Source organism: Talpa europaea (genome assembly GCF_964194135.1).
Source record: "Talpa europaea genome assembly, chromosome: 1".
Taxonomy (NCBI): Eukaryota; Metazoa; Chordata; class Mammalia; order Eulipotyphla; family Talpidae; genus Talpa; species Talpa europaea.
In genome coordinates, this window is record NC_140073.1 from 40366779 (window position 1) to 40384233 (window position 17455).

Consider the following 17455-nt stretch of genomic DNA (forward strand, 5'->3'; position numbering starts at 1 on the left):
TACTTACAGCGTTGGTCTTAAATGCTCTTCCTGACCTTTCCTACATTCTGTTCCTCCCGTTTCTCCATCCTCTATCCTCATGACTTTGCTATTTATGGTCTCACCTTACACCTTGGAAATAAAGTGCTTGGCACAGCTTTAACTGTGTGCTTCTCTCATGTCTCTGAAATCTCCCTTTGACAAGGTCTCCTGCTAACCTGAGATGATTCCATTATGATACCGGAGCACAAGTGACACCCCCACCAAGGTCCCTTTGGCCCCATGGGCAGGACAGATAATCTAAAATAAAACCAGCAGCATGCAATGTCAGAAGGAAGGTGTTTCCAGGAGGGTGGTCACTTGAGAAGGTGCTCCCTATGAAGTCCCAAATTCTTAGCTTGAGATAAGTGCTATATCCCAATCTACCTTCCCAGACCTACTTGCTCCATCTAAAACTAGACTACCTGCTCTTTACTAAGTATGCTTCATGTGCAAAGGCCCCTCTCTTTGTGCTCAGGTTAGAGCAAAGACAACTAGATTCCTATTAAAATTAGGCATGTGCATGTGATCAAGGTTAGCACAAATTCAGTGATAAGAAAGATATTTTAGAAATAAGAGGGTCTTAGGGAGAAAGGGTCAACTCTACAATGTCCATCAAGGTATTTTAAGTGATAGCAGAAGTCATTTTACTCAAGAAGGACTGGAGAAAATAAAATTAGCTGGAACTACCTAGCCATAAGGTTAAACAACTTCTTTATCAGTGGTCAGTGAATTATATGATATGTGAATTATATTTCACTAAAGCTGTTACCAAAAAAAAAATGCCTTGAATATGCAGGTACAATTTTTCAAAGACTATTAATCTATTAAGGGATGGGAATACAGAATATTATCTGGCTGCTGTCCCTTTATGACCAGGTCTTCACAAAAAGCAAGAGTTGGCCCACAGGCCTCTGAATTGATCTCCAGTTGCTTTCAGGATTGGGGCTGGCTGACAACTGTCAGATGCTCGGCTGCCTGCTGATCTTAGCGAGGGCATCACTGACATCAAGCTCATGCTGTTGCTCGTTCACTGCGCTGGTTATGCTCTTGGTGTCTTTCAAGATCTGAATACTCTGTGTATAAGGGTTATACTTCACTCCAAATGGACGCTTAATTGTTTTGGTAAATTCTCTATTTAAGAAACAAATAAGAGACAATTTCAAGTTGGGGAAGGGTGAAACTAAATAAATTATAGCAAATCGACTTTACATACCAGGCAAAAAACAAATCTTTATTAGATGTTAGAGCTACCAGTCTGACCTGTACCCTACTCTGCACAGGTGGAAAATCTAAAGAAGACATGGATCTATCTACTCCTGCATTACTAGGGAAAAAGCCTATGGACATCTTTATTAACAACTTATTACTTCATATGTCTATTGACCACAATAAGGAAACCAACCACAATAGCTTTATCAGTGACAATGACAAGATTTGACCACGTAGTAACGAATCATCGTTTGTGATTTACACAACTATATCTACACACATATTACAATTGGCTAAGAATCCCCTGCCTCCTTCACTTTCGCTCAAATGACTTAAATTCTATCCTTTCTTCAATCATGAAGGTTCTATCTTCATTATCAAGGCGATATTTGAACCTCTCATTTGACACCACCAAGAACAACTGTGTTCAAGACTCCGAAGGAAACAGCTGAGGACAAGAGTATATGGAGCAGGGCCTCCCCAGTGGTGCAGCGGTTGAGCACTGGGTTGCGAAGCTGCCCGCAGCCTCTGCAGCGCCGGTTCGATCCCCGGCTGCTCCCCGGCCACAGGAGGAGGGTCCCACATGGCGCGCAGACCTCTCCTGCTGCCCGCTGCTCCCCTCAGCAGTGTACCTCGGTCCTTCTGCCTGCTCTGCTCCCCGCTCTGGCTCTGGTGAATTCTCTCACCCTCCCGCGCTTCTGACTGTACACAGTGCTTGTATAAATAATAAATAAATAAATCTTTTAAAAAAAAAAGAGTATATGGAACAGGGGTTGAAATCCAGCTTGCAACCCATCTGGTCTACCAGAAAGGACCCCCCTTCTTTCGCTTGTGCAGTGGTGCCATAAGTGCTAGAGAAATTCCTACTGGCATTGTTATTTGGTTCTCTGCATGGCATATCTCCCCAACTAACAGGAAAATCCCTGGGAGACAAGGAGAATGTCTTCAAACCCTCCATTATCACAATGTGACCTCATGACCCCTTCCACCAGCTGTTGTTTCACTGATGTGCTTCTACAGTCCTTTCCTTTCCTGCTACCTGTAACTCAGTTCAGGCTTCTATTTTCCCCTGAAGTACTCCATGAATTTCCAAGGTAGCCTCTCTGCCTCCAATATTCTTTCTTAACACACTTAGCTGGTTAGTAGTTAAAACACTGCTTTCATTGCATTCACATATTTCCTATATTTTTCCATCCCTTTTACCTTCCCTTAGCTTAAAACTTAACATATCTAAATCCCATCTTTCCTTCAAGTCCTTTCTCAAATGCCAACAAGCTTCGCCTGTTCCCCAAGCTGGTGATAAATTGCTCCTGAATAAAATGCAAATGTTTCATTGCACAGTTTCTTCTTTTAGGTTATAAATTCTGATAGGAAGAACCAATTTCTCAATGAATCTGACCCATATTTGCAACTATCAAACATCATTATAAGCAACATATCCTAAATATTAGTTGTGAGAGGGAGATGTGTTACAGGCAGAAAGAACCTAGACACTTTAATTATTCAGCTGCTTATTTCTGTGATTTCTTACCATTCTTGTATCTACCTTTTGCAGAGGAAAATTAAGGCATGAAGAAGATATTATTTACCTCATTTTCTCCTTTGCATCTTCAAAGTTTTCAGATACAAAATAGACATCCTGAAAAGTTGTGATGAGACACTCCTGTTTGCATGTACTCTTGGGATCAAAGGGCTTTACTTTGGCATGTCCAGAAAGTGCATGCTAGAAGATAAAGAGTGAATCAAAGAATATGACCTATTTTCACAGATTACATTCCACACACAACTGCCAGATTGGTACACCAATGAATGTATTACTAAAACAGTGATCCTAATTCCAAACTAATTTCCGACAGCTCTAAGTTACCTACAATATACTCCAACACAACAAATAGCTTGCTGCTCCCCATAAATGCCCAAGATCATCCCATGGCTTTATACTCTTCTCCATGTAGAAGGACCTTTATTAATTCCTGCATTATGGCACCTACTTTCTACACTGCACTCATTATAACTATCCATAGCATGCATGTATTATACCAAATAACCATGTCATACCTACCACTAGGTAGGAAGCTCACTAACAGCAAACAGTGCCTTGGATAGTGTTTCACAAACATCCATCACTCAGTGAACTTAAATCTATTGCATTATTGGATAAATAATAAATCTCAAAGAATTCCCTAGAATTTATAAGTTACTGCTAGCACAACAAAGGAAAACAGCAAGACTTCATTAACAAAATCTTCAAAACACTATTTTATTTAAAAGATATTTAGATCTAAAATCTAGCTTTGTTTTGGGAAACAGAAAATTTATCTCTTAAGTATTATTTCCTGCCACCCCAAGTATTCTCCCTAGTCCAGAGTAAGCTCTTGTTCAAGTCCAAAAACTATTTCTGGTCATATACATTATTTTAGATGAATATGGTTATACACAAAGATTCACAAGTCTTACTTTGAGTTCACTGATAGAAGAAAGTAATCCAGCACCAAAGACTTTTAGTTGCCCATCTTGTTTACAAAGACCAAACTCCACAGTGAAAAAGTAGCACTGCAAAAGGATATTAATATTACTTTTACATTCTGAATGCCTAAATTTACAACAAATTACAACTCTTAGTCACTCACCCATAGTACCCTAGAATAAAGCCCAAGAACTCCAGAGCAAGCTCCCAAGTTATTTCTCCTTCTGGTCTCATTCTAAACAAGCTCTTCTCAAACTTTTCTTCCCAGGACTCTCATACACTCTTGTTAAGGGCCCATTTCTGTGAGTTATAGCTAGCTACACTTATCATATTAAACATAAGAAAAAAAAATAACGTTTACTAATTCATTTCAAAATAGAATAGACCACTTTATGGCAAGATAAGTAACATTTTAATGAACAAAACTGTATTATACAAATCCAAAAAAAAGTGAGAAAAACAGCATTATTTTTCATGTACAGATCTTTTTAATATCTGACCAGACATTATTTAATGTTTGGTTGGAAAACAGATTCTCATATCTGCTTCTGTATTTAACCTGTTGCAACTTGTTGTTTTGATCAAATATATAAAGAAAATCCAGCCTCACACAGACATGTAGTTGGAAGAAGGCTGTGTATTTGAATAGCCTTCACAGATGATAATTATCAATATACTTCTTTGACACTACATCAAAAAGTAACAAGTGGTGGTTTCTTCTTTTTTATCCTTCTTGCTCCCCTTCCCTGTAATAAGTGCTAGTTTCAGCTGCAATGTGGTATCAATGAACTCTGCCTGCTATACTGCCATTCATTCTGCACTTTGAATGGATCTTTACCTACCCAATGGATTTTGACCCCAAGGAGCCCATAATAGTGCTCACGAGCCCCAGAAGCACCCAACTCACAATTTGAGAAGTTTTGTTGTAATCATCTAACCTATTTCACACCACCTGCCCCCCATTACAATTCTTTGCCAGATCTTGTCATTCCGTATACACACTAAGCATCTTCTTGTCTTTCCTTGTGAACCCTCATCCTGAGATGCTCTTCCTTCCTCTCTTGGCACATGAGGGCAGAACTCCTCTTTTCTGGTCTAGTCCAGAACATTCCTCTTCCATGAGTCCTTCCCCCATGCAGTTCCCTACACTCCCTCTCTGTCTCTAGAGAGGTAACATATTCTAACATCACAGACTCCTCAACTAGTACACAAGCTCTTGGAAGGCAGGAACCAGGCCTTAACCATCCCTATTTCCAGCAGTGTCTTGTATCTAGTACTCAAAAATATTTTTACCATAATTTTTAGGGAACCCATAATTTTTATTGAAAAATAGAAGATTTACAAACTATTAACATTATTGTAGTCTAGAGTTTCTGTTTTTAAAGATCATGTCACTTTTTGATAAATCTTAAATATTCACATCCTCCTTTAACATTATTTGAATTACACTAAATATTATGAACATAAATTATCTAACAGTCATCTTGAATATGCACTTTTAAACTACAAAAATACATCCCACCCACCCCAGCTAAGAATTACTGACTGATATAGCTATTTCCAGATTTATACCGTTGCCAGCTTTTGAACAGCTTCCTCTGAAGCTCCAAGGGAAGCCAGGCCAATTTCTTGGGAGAACTGAGCAAAACTAGGTTCAGCCAAAAGGGGAACATGACCTAAGAGTTCATGGCAGGTGTCTCTGAAAGAGAGGTACAAGTTTGTCATGTTGTGATGCTTAACATAAATGCAAAATCCTCCACTCAGTCAAATTAAAATCTGATTTTATTTTAATTCAAATTGTTCTGGTGGCATACCACTGGGATATAGCACAAGGGACACTAACAAAATAGGGTATTTTGGTTCAAAACCTCGGTTCCTCACAAACACATACACACACACTTGTGCATGCAGATACCTGCAGACGTACATACCTGCACCCTCCTCCCCCAAATGAGATCTCCAATTAAATGTCACCTTCTCAGAAAGCCCTTCACTGATCATCCTTCTCAAAATAGAAACACTACACACACACACATCTCTAACCCCTATGATTAGATGGCATTTACCACTATCTAACCATCTATATTTGCTAGTTTGTCTGTTACCTGTAACCACCATTTATTTGGAATATAAGCTCTAGGAAGCTAGAAATTTTTGTCTGATTTCTTTCAGAGTTGCATTTCCATGTTTAAATCAGCACCTGGCACTGAAGAGATTAGCTTGCCACTTAATAATAGGAATAATAACAGTGAACAATACATAACACGGAGTCTGTAACGTGTGCCAGGCACTGTTCTAACTGATATGGGTTAATTCACTTAATCTTCATAAGAGAAGCCATGAGGTCAGTACCCTTATTACAAAAAGTTATTAGACAAATAAATGCTGAAGTAGAAATACTTACGGCTCTGGGGTATACAGTGGATCTGAACTGTGTCTTATGTACTGTGTGCAGTGAAAAACTCGAAAGGCTAAACCCGCTAAGAAATCTCTTGGTGATAAGTAACCAGCCACAGGACGAATGGAGAAACCTGTGCGCTCTGCAAAGCAAAGGAGAAAACAGAGAAATCTTCAGCAGAACAGAACATTTACTGTAGCATCCAACCTCAGCGTGGTTCCAAGCAACACATTGAGGGGGGGACATGGAAGCTAAAATTTATCATGTGTGTCCTACGGGGAAGTAATAATTATGAAGCACTTAACATGGTTACTTAACAAGTAATGAGTCAGACTTTTACATATCACATCTCCTTTCACGTTTACTACATGAGTTAAGTTTATTCTCCTTGTTGTGATAACAATAAAACTGAGGTGCAGAGATTCAATATTGTGCCCAAGACTACAGAGTAGGTAGATAATAAAGGTAGGGTGAGAACCCAGGTGTCCTTAAACTACACCTCACTGTCTTCCTAAAGGGTTTATAATAGTCTCGAGATAACCGTTCTTTTATGAAAACTCACTAGCAAGGTATATTCATTCAGCTCAGGAGCATTCTTTAATCGATGTTGTTTTAGTCAGTACTACCTCTTGTAAAGTGGCTTCTCTATTTTAACTAAACTGGATGGTGCACTGTCATTTCCCAACAGTTGAAACTTGTATCCATACTAGCATCCATACTAAACAATATTTCTATACATTCAGTATAGAAAGCATCTGCTTGAATCCCCATATGAGTGTGAAGCTTTTGCATTTACACCCCTACAGACACAGTACTAACCACTCATGAGGCTGTTCTGTTTTCAAATTGATCTTATAAAGGTCTTCTCCATTTTGAACCCCCAAACTTTCAGATTTTGTTCAATAATCTTATACTTTAGAGTCATATAGTAATTCCTCTATTACACAAAATGATATTAAAGTATTTAAATAAGGCTATACGGTCTCTAAAGCACCCAGGTTAAATACCATGAGTCCTTCAAATTTTGTTTATATGTTTTACTTTTCAATCTCCTTATAATTCTGCTCACTTTCCTCTACACTGGCTCCAGGTTATGACTGGCCATCTTCAAGTGTGGTGCCCCCTACTAGATCCAATTAGTCTCTAGGACAGAGTATAGGAAAATTCTGACCTTCCATATAATTGGACTTTATTCCTCTACTAGCAATAGATCATGATCAAAAAGGTGTTCGACATTCCCCAATATAAAAATTTAATTAGTGTATTACCTTTAAGAAAATTTGAGACATCTTCCAATTGTGGGATATTATCTTCCCTATAACCACAATATTTAGAAAGCAAAGGTAAGTTTTTGAGATACTCTCTGCAGGCATGGGTTGGGTAAAGTTTGATGAGCTCTCGAAACACATTTCCCCATGTCTTAATCTCCTCTTCAGTGAATTCAACCTTAGGAATGGGGTCTCCACTAATAAGACAGAGGGGAAGAATTATATTAAATTAGCATTCAACAAATAACACTTGTTCTCATTTACCAAGAGATTATAATTCACTCTGCTCACTTTATTATTTCAAAGTTGGGAAAGTAATTTTTATAATACACCTACTGTTTATAGTTCATAGCCAGGTCTGCAAAATACTTTCGTCTTTTACGGTAGACATTGTCTTTGAAACCCTGGTAATTAAAAAAAAAAAAGTTTTCTAGTATCCATACTAAACAATATTTGACAATGATATTGAGGAAATAATTCATATTACTTGAGATATTACCAAAAGACTACATAATTGTTATTATGAACAAGCATTATTTAGAAATGTGTAGTTTTTATTTAAAGTTAATGATACAGGGCCTCCCCGGTGGCGCAGTGGTTGAGCGCTGGGTTGCGAAGCTGCCCGCAGCCTCTGCAGCGCCGGTTCGATCCCCGGCTGCTCCCCGGCCACAGGAGGAGGGTCCCACATGGCGCGCAGACCTCTCCTGCCGCCCGCTGCTCCCCTCAGCAGTGTACTTCGGTCCTTCTGCCTGCTCTGCTCCCCGCTCTGGCTCTGGTGAATTCTCTCACCCTCCCGCACTTCTGACTACCCAGTGCTTGTATAAATAAATAAATTTTTTAAAATAAATAAATAAATAAAGTTAATGATACATGAAAGCTTTATACTACAGTGACTAAAAAGATAAAAGATACTAATGATGCAAAGATTCTATACACTGGCTACAAAAATAAAAGAGCTTGAACAACATGAAAAGCACACCCTTGTTAACTATATGGCTCCTTTCCAAGGATGAGATTATTTTTTCTTAATCATTCAACTACATTTTCAGTTATATTTTCCCACAATCGCAATTAATAATACTTGCAATTATGACTTAACTGAATGTAGCCTTAGCTACAAAAATGCAAAATCCAAATAGTCATCATTCATGGCAGCAAACAATAACAATTTAAAAAGCAGACAGAATAGTCATGTTACAATTTATACCTACGAAAAAATAGCAAAATAAGACAACAATAATAAAGCCCAGAAGGAAATAGACAATAAAGCAAATAACAGGAAAGAGCGGGAAGACACCTGAAAAGAAAGAATGAGACTCCCCCTTCAATACAGATTCATGAGCCCCTTCTATGCACCTGGCCCATCTAAACAAAGCACGATCTGGGTCAGAACAAAGCACAAGAAGTTTACATTAACCTATTACCATAAAACAACATGATAAGTACATTATCAAAATTGCACAAAATGCCACTCAGGAGCAAAGAAGAAGCTAAAACCCCAGAGGGTATGTAAGAGGATAGTAGAGTTCGGGAAAGGTTTCCCAACAATTACTCTTGAGCTAAGTCTCAAAAGAGGAATGGAGATAGCCAGGTGGAAGAGGAAGAAAGAACAGTACAAGTCAGTGGCTTTTAGTATATTCGTGGAGTTGTGCAACCATTTCCACTATAATTTCGGAATATTTTTAGCACCTCAGAAAGAAATAACATGATCATTAGTCTCAACTCATTTTCCTCCCAGCCCCCATCCCTGGCAAAAATATTTATTAAAATTATTTACAGGGCCCCCCTCCCTTGGTGGCCTAGGGGTTAAGTCTCAGCACTCTCACCTCAACAACCTGAGTTCGATCCCCCCCACCCCAGGGAACTAACCTACATATGGCGCAGCAGACCTCTCCTGTCTCCCCCACTGCTCCCCTCAGCAGTGTATTTCAGTAGATCTGCCTGTTCTGCTCCCCACTCTGTCTCTGGTGAATCCTCTCACCCACCATACCTCTGGCCTATACCCCCATTCTTCCACAAAATAAATAAATAAATATTTTTAAAATAATAATAATAATAATAAAATTATTTACAGGATGGTCCGCATCGAGCTCAGATCCATACATCAGAACTCTGTTGGCACAATGGTCCAGGTCAGAAATCTTCTTTGGAAACCAAGGTATAATTTCCATATCTGCAAAATATAGACACAACTAACAGGTTAAGTGACAATCTTACATAAGGCAATAAGAAAAAAGACACTGGGCCTCCCTGGAGGTCTTCGGGATTAAGTCTCAGTGCTATCACTGCCATGGCCTGAATCCCATCACCAGCCAGGGAGCTAATCCACAAATAGTGCAGCAGACCTCTCCTGACTCGCCCCTCAGCAGTGTATTTCAGTCAGTCTGCCTGTTCTGTTCCCCACTCTGTCACTGGTGAATCCTCTCACCACCCACACCACAGGCCTGTACCCCAGCTCTTGTATGCATAAATAAATAAATCTTTAAAAAAAAGACAGTGTTTGAATTTTCCTTTCATGCTTTCAAGGTAAATATAAGACTGAAGACACATTATGTATTTAATCTTCTAAATAGCATTTTCACTTTTCAAACTTACCATCTACCTTCACAGTAAAATTATCTGGTGGATTCACAGAAAGAATATTAGTATGAGACTTCAACAGATGAAAAATATCATTCAGTTGTTCTCTGTTGATATCACAGTCAACAAAAATCTCAAATTCTGAGTTCCTTCTCTTTGATTTTCTGGACTCGATATGTAACAGGTTCACGTGCTTCTCCTGTGTAAAACAGAGGATAGAAACTCCACATGACTGCCTCACATGAAAAAGTCTCTGAGCACATTATTTTCATTACTGACAAAAATCAATTTCACAGTTTTTCTAATAGCCAAAGGGAGGGGACTGCTTTTTGTGTTGCCAGTAATGAAATAATCCCCCCCAATATCAGATAATTTTCAAAAAGTTTGAAAAATTCATCACGCCCTCTAGAAACTAAAACCACCCACTGCAGTTCCTCAGATTGCCAGAATCAATTGGCATTCAGATAAAAAAAATCAAGTCTCCTAGATAAAGAGAACCTTTGAAAATTCTCAAAAAAGAAAAAGTTTTGGGCCTCCCTGGTGGCGCAAGGGGTTAAGGACCGCACTATGAAGCAATCCACAGCCTCTGCAGCATGAATTTGATCCCTCTTCCACCAGGGAGCAACCCGCATGGCACAGCAGACCTCTCCTGTCTTGCCCGCTGCTTCCCTCAGCAGTGTATTTCAATCAGTCTGCCTGTTCTGTTCCCCACTCTGTCTGTGGTGAATCCTCTCACTCCCCGCATCTCTGGCCTGTACCCCAGCAGCTTGCATGCATAAATAAATAAATCTTTTTTTAAAAAATGAAAAAGTTTTTAAATATATTAATATTAGTCCTTTAGAAACAAGTATATTTTAAAAATTTAAGTTGTTAAAAAATTTCTGCAGTCCATCTCCAAAGAATGTACAATAATTCGTATTTTAAATATAGTTTTCCAGGCATATTTTAAAGTATCTCATGCAAAAAACATAGAGTGCATACCTGGAAGATTTTCAGGGCTTTTATAAGTCCTCCAACTTCATTCTTTAAGGAAAAAATGAGAGTTGCTCTTCCCCTTTCTAAGGAATGGTCTTTGTTCTCTTTATTGTCTTCAATCATGACGAAAAATGAAATAAACTCTTTTGACTAAGAATTTTTCTTGTCCTAAAATTAATCATTTTATAAATAATTATTAACATTTTTTACAGTAGCAAGCACATGGAAAGGTTGTCTTAATGCATAAAATGTAAGTATTTTTTTACCTTAATCTTTAATTTCATTGATTTATTCATTAAAAAACCTTAAATCTATTAAGTTCCAAATCGCAAATGAATGATTTAACATTTCTTCTCAAACTAATATTAAGACCCCAAAGTAAAATTTATTGAGTTTGTCTGCATTTCCTGAGTCTCCCATTTTCCCTGACCTTGTCTAGACATCATAGATGACATGCTGAAAGAAGAGGATTCTGCAAATTGAATATATGTCCTGACCTCAAATGTAGGCAAACTCTAACAGCTGGAAGCAAGAGTCAAAGAACAGTAAAGAAAGTGATTCTGGACAGTCAGTGTATCATTGAAAGAATTTTGGGTTTCTTGACAGTTCAGTCTCTCAGAGTTTAGAATACAACTCTTCATGTAAAACTATATAAAGACTTCCTTGTATGTTTCAAAACTGGCCCTCAAGTTCCCCTGGCAGGAGCCAGTGTAAGAAGTACTAACCATTATGGCTGGTCTAACTTCCATACCTTTGGAGTTCACAATTCTCTCTTCTTTCCCTGCCACAGGATTGGATGCAGTGCTTCCACCCCTATCTCCCCTGTAGCTGGGGGCAGAAGGAGGCGAAGGATATATTAATTGAACATTTATGTTGTCCAAGGCATTGTATTACTTTGATTTATTTAAGGATATAATGAAGTATTATATTGAGATTTGGAAGCACTCCTGCTCATCTGGTTTAAATCAATATGAGAACGAATCTCCTTAAAAGGAACTTTGCTAAGAAACTAGAGGAAGAGAATTCTCACCGCCTTCCCCCCTCACCTCCCTTCTTCCACATAAGCTTACAGACAAAGGATACTTTTGATCTTTACTAAAATTTGGCCATAACGTTGCCTGGATGACAGATTTTAGGAGACACCAGTTCTTCTCTCCTTTAGTCAACTACCCAAAATCCTTTTCAGTACCTCGATATTTCCCCTTGTCACTTTTTTCATTTCAGTTCAACCTACCCACCCTTTCCCAATCCTTCAAGGGCAAAAACAGTACTAGACCCTGGTAAGATGAAAAGCTCTAAGTGTCCAGCAGGCCACACCTGTTTGAATCTGTGTCTCAGGGAGAAGTATATATTTTCTTTTTAAAGTAACACTCTAATAGGCCAATGCCAATGGGTACTTTCACTTTTCCTGTGCAAGGAGAGAGGGGGGTCACTCTTCCTGGCCTGAAGATGCACTGGTGTGCAAGACATATCATTGGAAATTAGGAAGACATACCAAGAAGGTCAGAAGACCAAGGTGTACATATTGGCTAATTCTTTTCTCCCTTAGTTTAATCAGCAATAAGAGTAACTAAAATTTTTCTGATCTATGAAGCAAAAGTACTATCGAACTAAAGTATTATGGAAGTATGGATTCCATTTGAAGACAGAATTTAAAAGCTGTGCAGAGAACTGGTATGATGAAAATCCTCCAGAACATCATGATTATCTTTTCTAAATGGTGCAAGAGAAAGAGGATCAAAGTAAAGATAAGATACAAAAGAGAACAGTGCATGAAAAACATTATTATAGGTATCGCTTCTCGGCCTTTTGGCTAAGATCAAGTGTAAAACATTATTATAGGAAATGAAGGTATCAGCAAAGGAAATGGAAATAAATGATACATCCCTCCCTGCCTGAAGACAATTTAATGTGCTAATAGATGTACAAATAAACTCCAGTAATTCATAAACCACAAATTATAGCTTTGCAAAAACATACATAGTTACTTTAAGCTGTGCTTGCATCTAGTTTTAATCAAATAAACACTTTCATCCTTCTTTGAGAATTGACAGTCAAATACTTTTACTTGGTTAGAAAATTCAACTCTGGTTCCCTCCACCCCACCCCAAGTCAACTAGGGTAGTGCATCAATGGGGAGTTAATTTTAAACCTCTGAAAAACAAATGGTCAGAGGCAAAGAAACTTACCTGTACTATCAACTGGATGGAAACTACTAGGCCCTATGCCTCTTTGTCAGCTGTAACCTTGGAACCAAGCTGTTAATCCTCTGTTGGGATGGGGGTCATGAGGGTAAGTGTGAGTCTGAGAGGCTCTGCATCTGAGAACCCTTTTCTTTCCGGGGTAATGTAAGGGAATGTTCCCTTTATGCAAGAAGGGAAAGACATTGTTGCCATTTGACAGAGCAGAAGGGAAGGAAGAAGGAGTATGATTCTGCTAACATAAAGAAGTCACACAGAGTTGGGTTCAACTCAACTTCAGTTTCCTCACCTGCACAATTTAAAAAATATCTATCTCACACGGTTTGTTGTGAAGGTGAAATCAGATGAAGTGTAAGGAGCCAGTTTTTGGCACACAGAGGCCCTCAAAAAAAAAAAAAAAAAGTGTATTTTCTTCCCAAAGAAGGTGGGAGGAAAGAAAAGAATGAGTGACAAAGAGGCGCAACTTCTGTTCCCAAACCGAAGTGCCCAGGGGCATTTACCTTCAGGGAGGGTGTCTGTGCCTCTGCCCTGCGCCTGCCCAGGGTTCTCAAATCCGTGACCGCTGTTCCCGGACCCGGGGGTAAGGAGTCACCTTATTCACCTCGGGTGCCGCCGGCGCTGGGCTGGGTCTGCGGCGGATCAGCGCGGCCCGCCTCTTATAGGCAGAAGGCGGTGGACTTGGCCAATGCGCGCCCGAGGCGGCGGGGCGCGTCCTCCGGGAGCTGACCCGGCCCCAGGTGCTGATCGCCCGTCCAGCCTGTGCTGAGACTCATACGCCTCGCTTAGCCTTTAAGCGTATCTGACTGGGGTTTTAATTAAGCTAATGTTAGTATCCGTAACTACAGAAGTCTGACTAATAGTAAACGATCTCCACAGTTGGAAATTCCCTCCAAACCAAGATAGCACCTGTTACCATAGGCCCCTAGGCTTGTAGAGCTCGAAGCAGAAATCCCCCTACCTGGATATTTTTGTAGTTCTAGGTTATTTCACAGCCCAGTCCTACTTCATTATTCTCTTAGTGTCTTTCCTTGTTTCTTGGGGGCAAAGCCCCTGTTGAACTTTTGGGAAGTGTTCAGTACCTTTCCAATTAAATTTTAAAGCTGCAAGCAGATGAATATGCTGTATTAGCAGAAAAGCATGTTATAAGCGCTAGGGAGACATGGGACAGAAACCAAGAAGGTGAACTAAGTCATTTATTGAGTGTTCAGCCATTAACTCCTGTCCCCGTAGAATATACATACACACACACACACACACACACACACGCATGCATTGTGGGACTTTTTTAAAAGCTGAAGTAGTATTTACACACAGTAAAATTCACCCTATTGAAATGTACAGCTTCTGTGTATAGTGACAAACACATATAGATGTGTAACTGATGCAGTTACAAATGACTGGTCTCTCAAATGAGCATTTACAAGTTTGTCTTTCCCCTATTTCTTGCAATTTCCCCCCTGTTTGACAGGTTTGTCTTCTTGCATTCCAAGGAGAAGGCAGTTAAACAACAGTTTTTGAAAAAAGCGAGCTGGTGCCCACCCGTGTCCTCCCCCCTCCCCTTTGCAGACCCTTGCCCATCTCCCTGCCTTTTTCCCCCTTTGTGTAAATAACCCTGCACTCTGCCAAAGTGGTGGTCTTTCAGACATGAGACTGCTGCCCTCCTCCTGTGTCCACAAATTAAACCACTTTCCATTTCCCCCACCTGTTTCCTTTTATTGGCTGAGGGAAACTGAGGCTGGCATTCGGTATCATAACTAGCAATCAGAATATAGAACATTTTCACTTCAAAAACATTCCTTTGTGGACCTCCCTGGTGGCGCAAGCGGTTAAGCCTCAGCTCTATGAATCTACAGGCAGCCAGTGCAGCATCAGTTCGATCCCCTGCCAGGGAGGTAACCCACATGGCACTGCAGACCTCTCTTGTCTAACCAGCTGCTCCCCTCAGCAGGGTATTTCAGTAGATCTGCCTGTTCTGCCCCCCTACTGTGTTTCTGGTGAATCCTCTCACCCCCCACCCCTCACCTCTGGCCTACACCCCAGCCCTTCTCTGCATAATCATAAATAAAATAAATCTAAAAAAAAATTCCCTTGTCTTTTTTTTTAAAAGATTGATTTATTTATACAAGCACTGGGTACAGTCAGAAGCACGGAAGGGTGAGAGAATTCACCAGAGCCAAAGCAGGGAACAGAACATGTAGACTGACAAAGCACACTGCTGAGGGGCGCAGTGGGCGTGGCAGGAGAGGTCTGCGCACCATGTGGGACCCTCACTGGCAGCCGGGGATCCAACTGGCGCTGCAGAGGCTGCGGGCAGCTTCGCAGCCCAGCGCTTAACCGCTGCGCCACCGGGGAGGCCCCACATTCCCTTGTCTTAATCTTCCACCCCCCCAACTCCAACACCCCCAATGCAGGCCCTGGCAACCTTTGATGTTATTTATGTTCCTCTACTTTTGCCTTTTCCCAGTGTCATATAAATGGAAACATATGGTGTACATATAGGTTTTTGGCTGCTGGTACTTAACATAATGTTTTTGAAATTCATCCATTTTGTTATATGTATCATTAATCTGTGCCTTTTCATTGTTGAGTATGGATGTACTTTAAAATAAAGGGAATTACAGATTTCGTGTGCACTGTTTTCCCATTGACATATACGATAATTCTATGCTGCAAAAATTATCCTTACTTTATAGAGGAGGATTTCAGGCACAAAGAGACTCTATGATCCTCTTCTGGAACAGGCTAGAAAGAAGTAACAAGACACAAGCAAAAAGATCCTGAAATCCGGTTCTCATACCACAGCACCATGAAAATCACTGGTCAGAACCAAGTTGAGGTCAAAGATGTCTTTCTTTAAAGTGGGTCTACAGAACGCTGTGAGTCTACTAGAATTAAAGAGTTGGGCCTCCGTGGTGGCACAAGGGGTTAAGCACCACACCATGAAGCAATCTGCAGCCTCTGCGGCTTGAGTTCAATCCCCGGGCAGCCAGAGATAAACCCACGTGGCCAAGCAGACCTCTCCCCTCCCGCCGGCAGCTCCCCTTAGCACTGTATTTCAGTCTGTCTGCCTGTTCTGCTCCCCACTCTGTCTCTGGTGAATCCTCTCACCCCCCTGCATCTCTGGCCTGTACCCCAGCTCTTGTATGCATAAATAAACACATCTTTGAAAAAAAAGGAGCTGCATAAGCTGCCATCCTGCCTACCAGTTCAGCCATCTCAGCACAAAGTCCATTTGGCCCAGCCAATCAATTAACTAGTGACACTTCAGAGGCAACTCTTAAGTTAAACAAAACAGGATGCTTCATCTCCTGGGACAATGAGTGTACCTCTTGAGGCATGACCAGGAATGCCTGGGGAGCCTTTGACTGACACGTAACTTTGCCTCCCTGAGAATCATCAGAGGAATAACTCGTTAACAAATCAGGTGCAGAGGTCAGAAGTTCGATTCAACCTTCAAACATTATGCCTTGAATCTGAGCTATAAATCTAATTCAGATTCACAGACTTATTCCTCTAAAAGTCTAGATAACCTAATTGCACATTCGTTCCTCCTAACTTTTCTCTCTGTGTTCTCCTGCCTTGAGTAATTGACTCTGTAAAAGCACTCATTGAATAAAAAGGTCAGGTTCTGCCTTCTCAGCAGCATCCTACCAGAACAGTTTGCTCCATGACTCCTGTTTCTTTGACAGTGTGGTGTTGCCTGATGCAACGGAAAATCTGAAATCACCCCTTAAAGAAGAGACATGGAACCAAATCATCAGAGATCCCATCCCCAAGGACATCAGGAGAACAGGTTGGGCACTGGCCCTGAGGTGGGGAGGAACGAATAATTGACATCACTGAAGCCTGTCTGAGCTCTCCTTGCAGGACCGAGAAAAGCAAAAATTGTCTGGGCCTCTCTGAATAGATTTAGACCCTGAGAAATCCAGGCATCTAGGTGTTCCCACTTCTCTGAAAGAATTCTAAGACAAGCCTGGCCCGTCTCTAAAACTCATCCAGAAGTTTCATGAAGCTCAATGATCAAATTTAAAAATTCAGAGTCTTCTCAAAACTTCTTCCAAATGTGCATTGTTTGTGTTGGGACTGACTCTTGGACTTTCTTCATAGTATGGCCCCCCAATATATCTGCATTCCACCCACAAGTGAAGAAACAAACGTTTCCTGCTGGCACCAGGCGGGAAGACAGTGAAATCTTTAGGCTTGTGCAAGGGTAAAAAGAGCAGCATTAGCAACTGAGCATGTTGGTGAAATAACAAAATGAATAGAATTAATGAATATATCGGTGAGATTTTAGAAGTAGAACAGAAATAGGTCAAAACCACCAACAACCCTTTTT

General features: G+C 40.4%; 1 protein-coding gene across 1 annotated transcript; it reads right to left on the minus strand.

Annotated features, from left to right (window-relative positions):
• Nucleotides 1-980: 980 nt before the first annotated feature.
• TPH1 (tryptophan hydroxylase 1) lies at nt 981-11041 on the minus strand (the record flags this gene model as incomplete). The annotated part of the gene is made up of 10 exons (XM_084231885.1): nt 981-1152; nt 2820-2953; nt 3688-3783; nt 5270-5396; nt 6102-6237; nt 7364-7560; nt 7700-7767; nt 9436-9536; nt 9959-10142; nt 10925-11041. The coding sequence occupies 10 exons, from the start codon at nt 11039-11041 to the stop codon at nt 981-983; spliced, it is 1332 nt and encodes a 443-aa protein (XP_084088011.1).
• Between the last annotated feature and the right edge of the window lie 6414 nt (nt 11042-17455).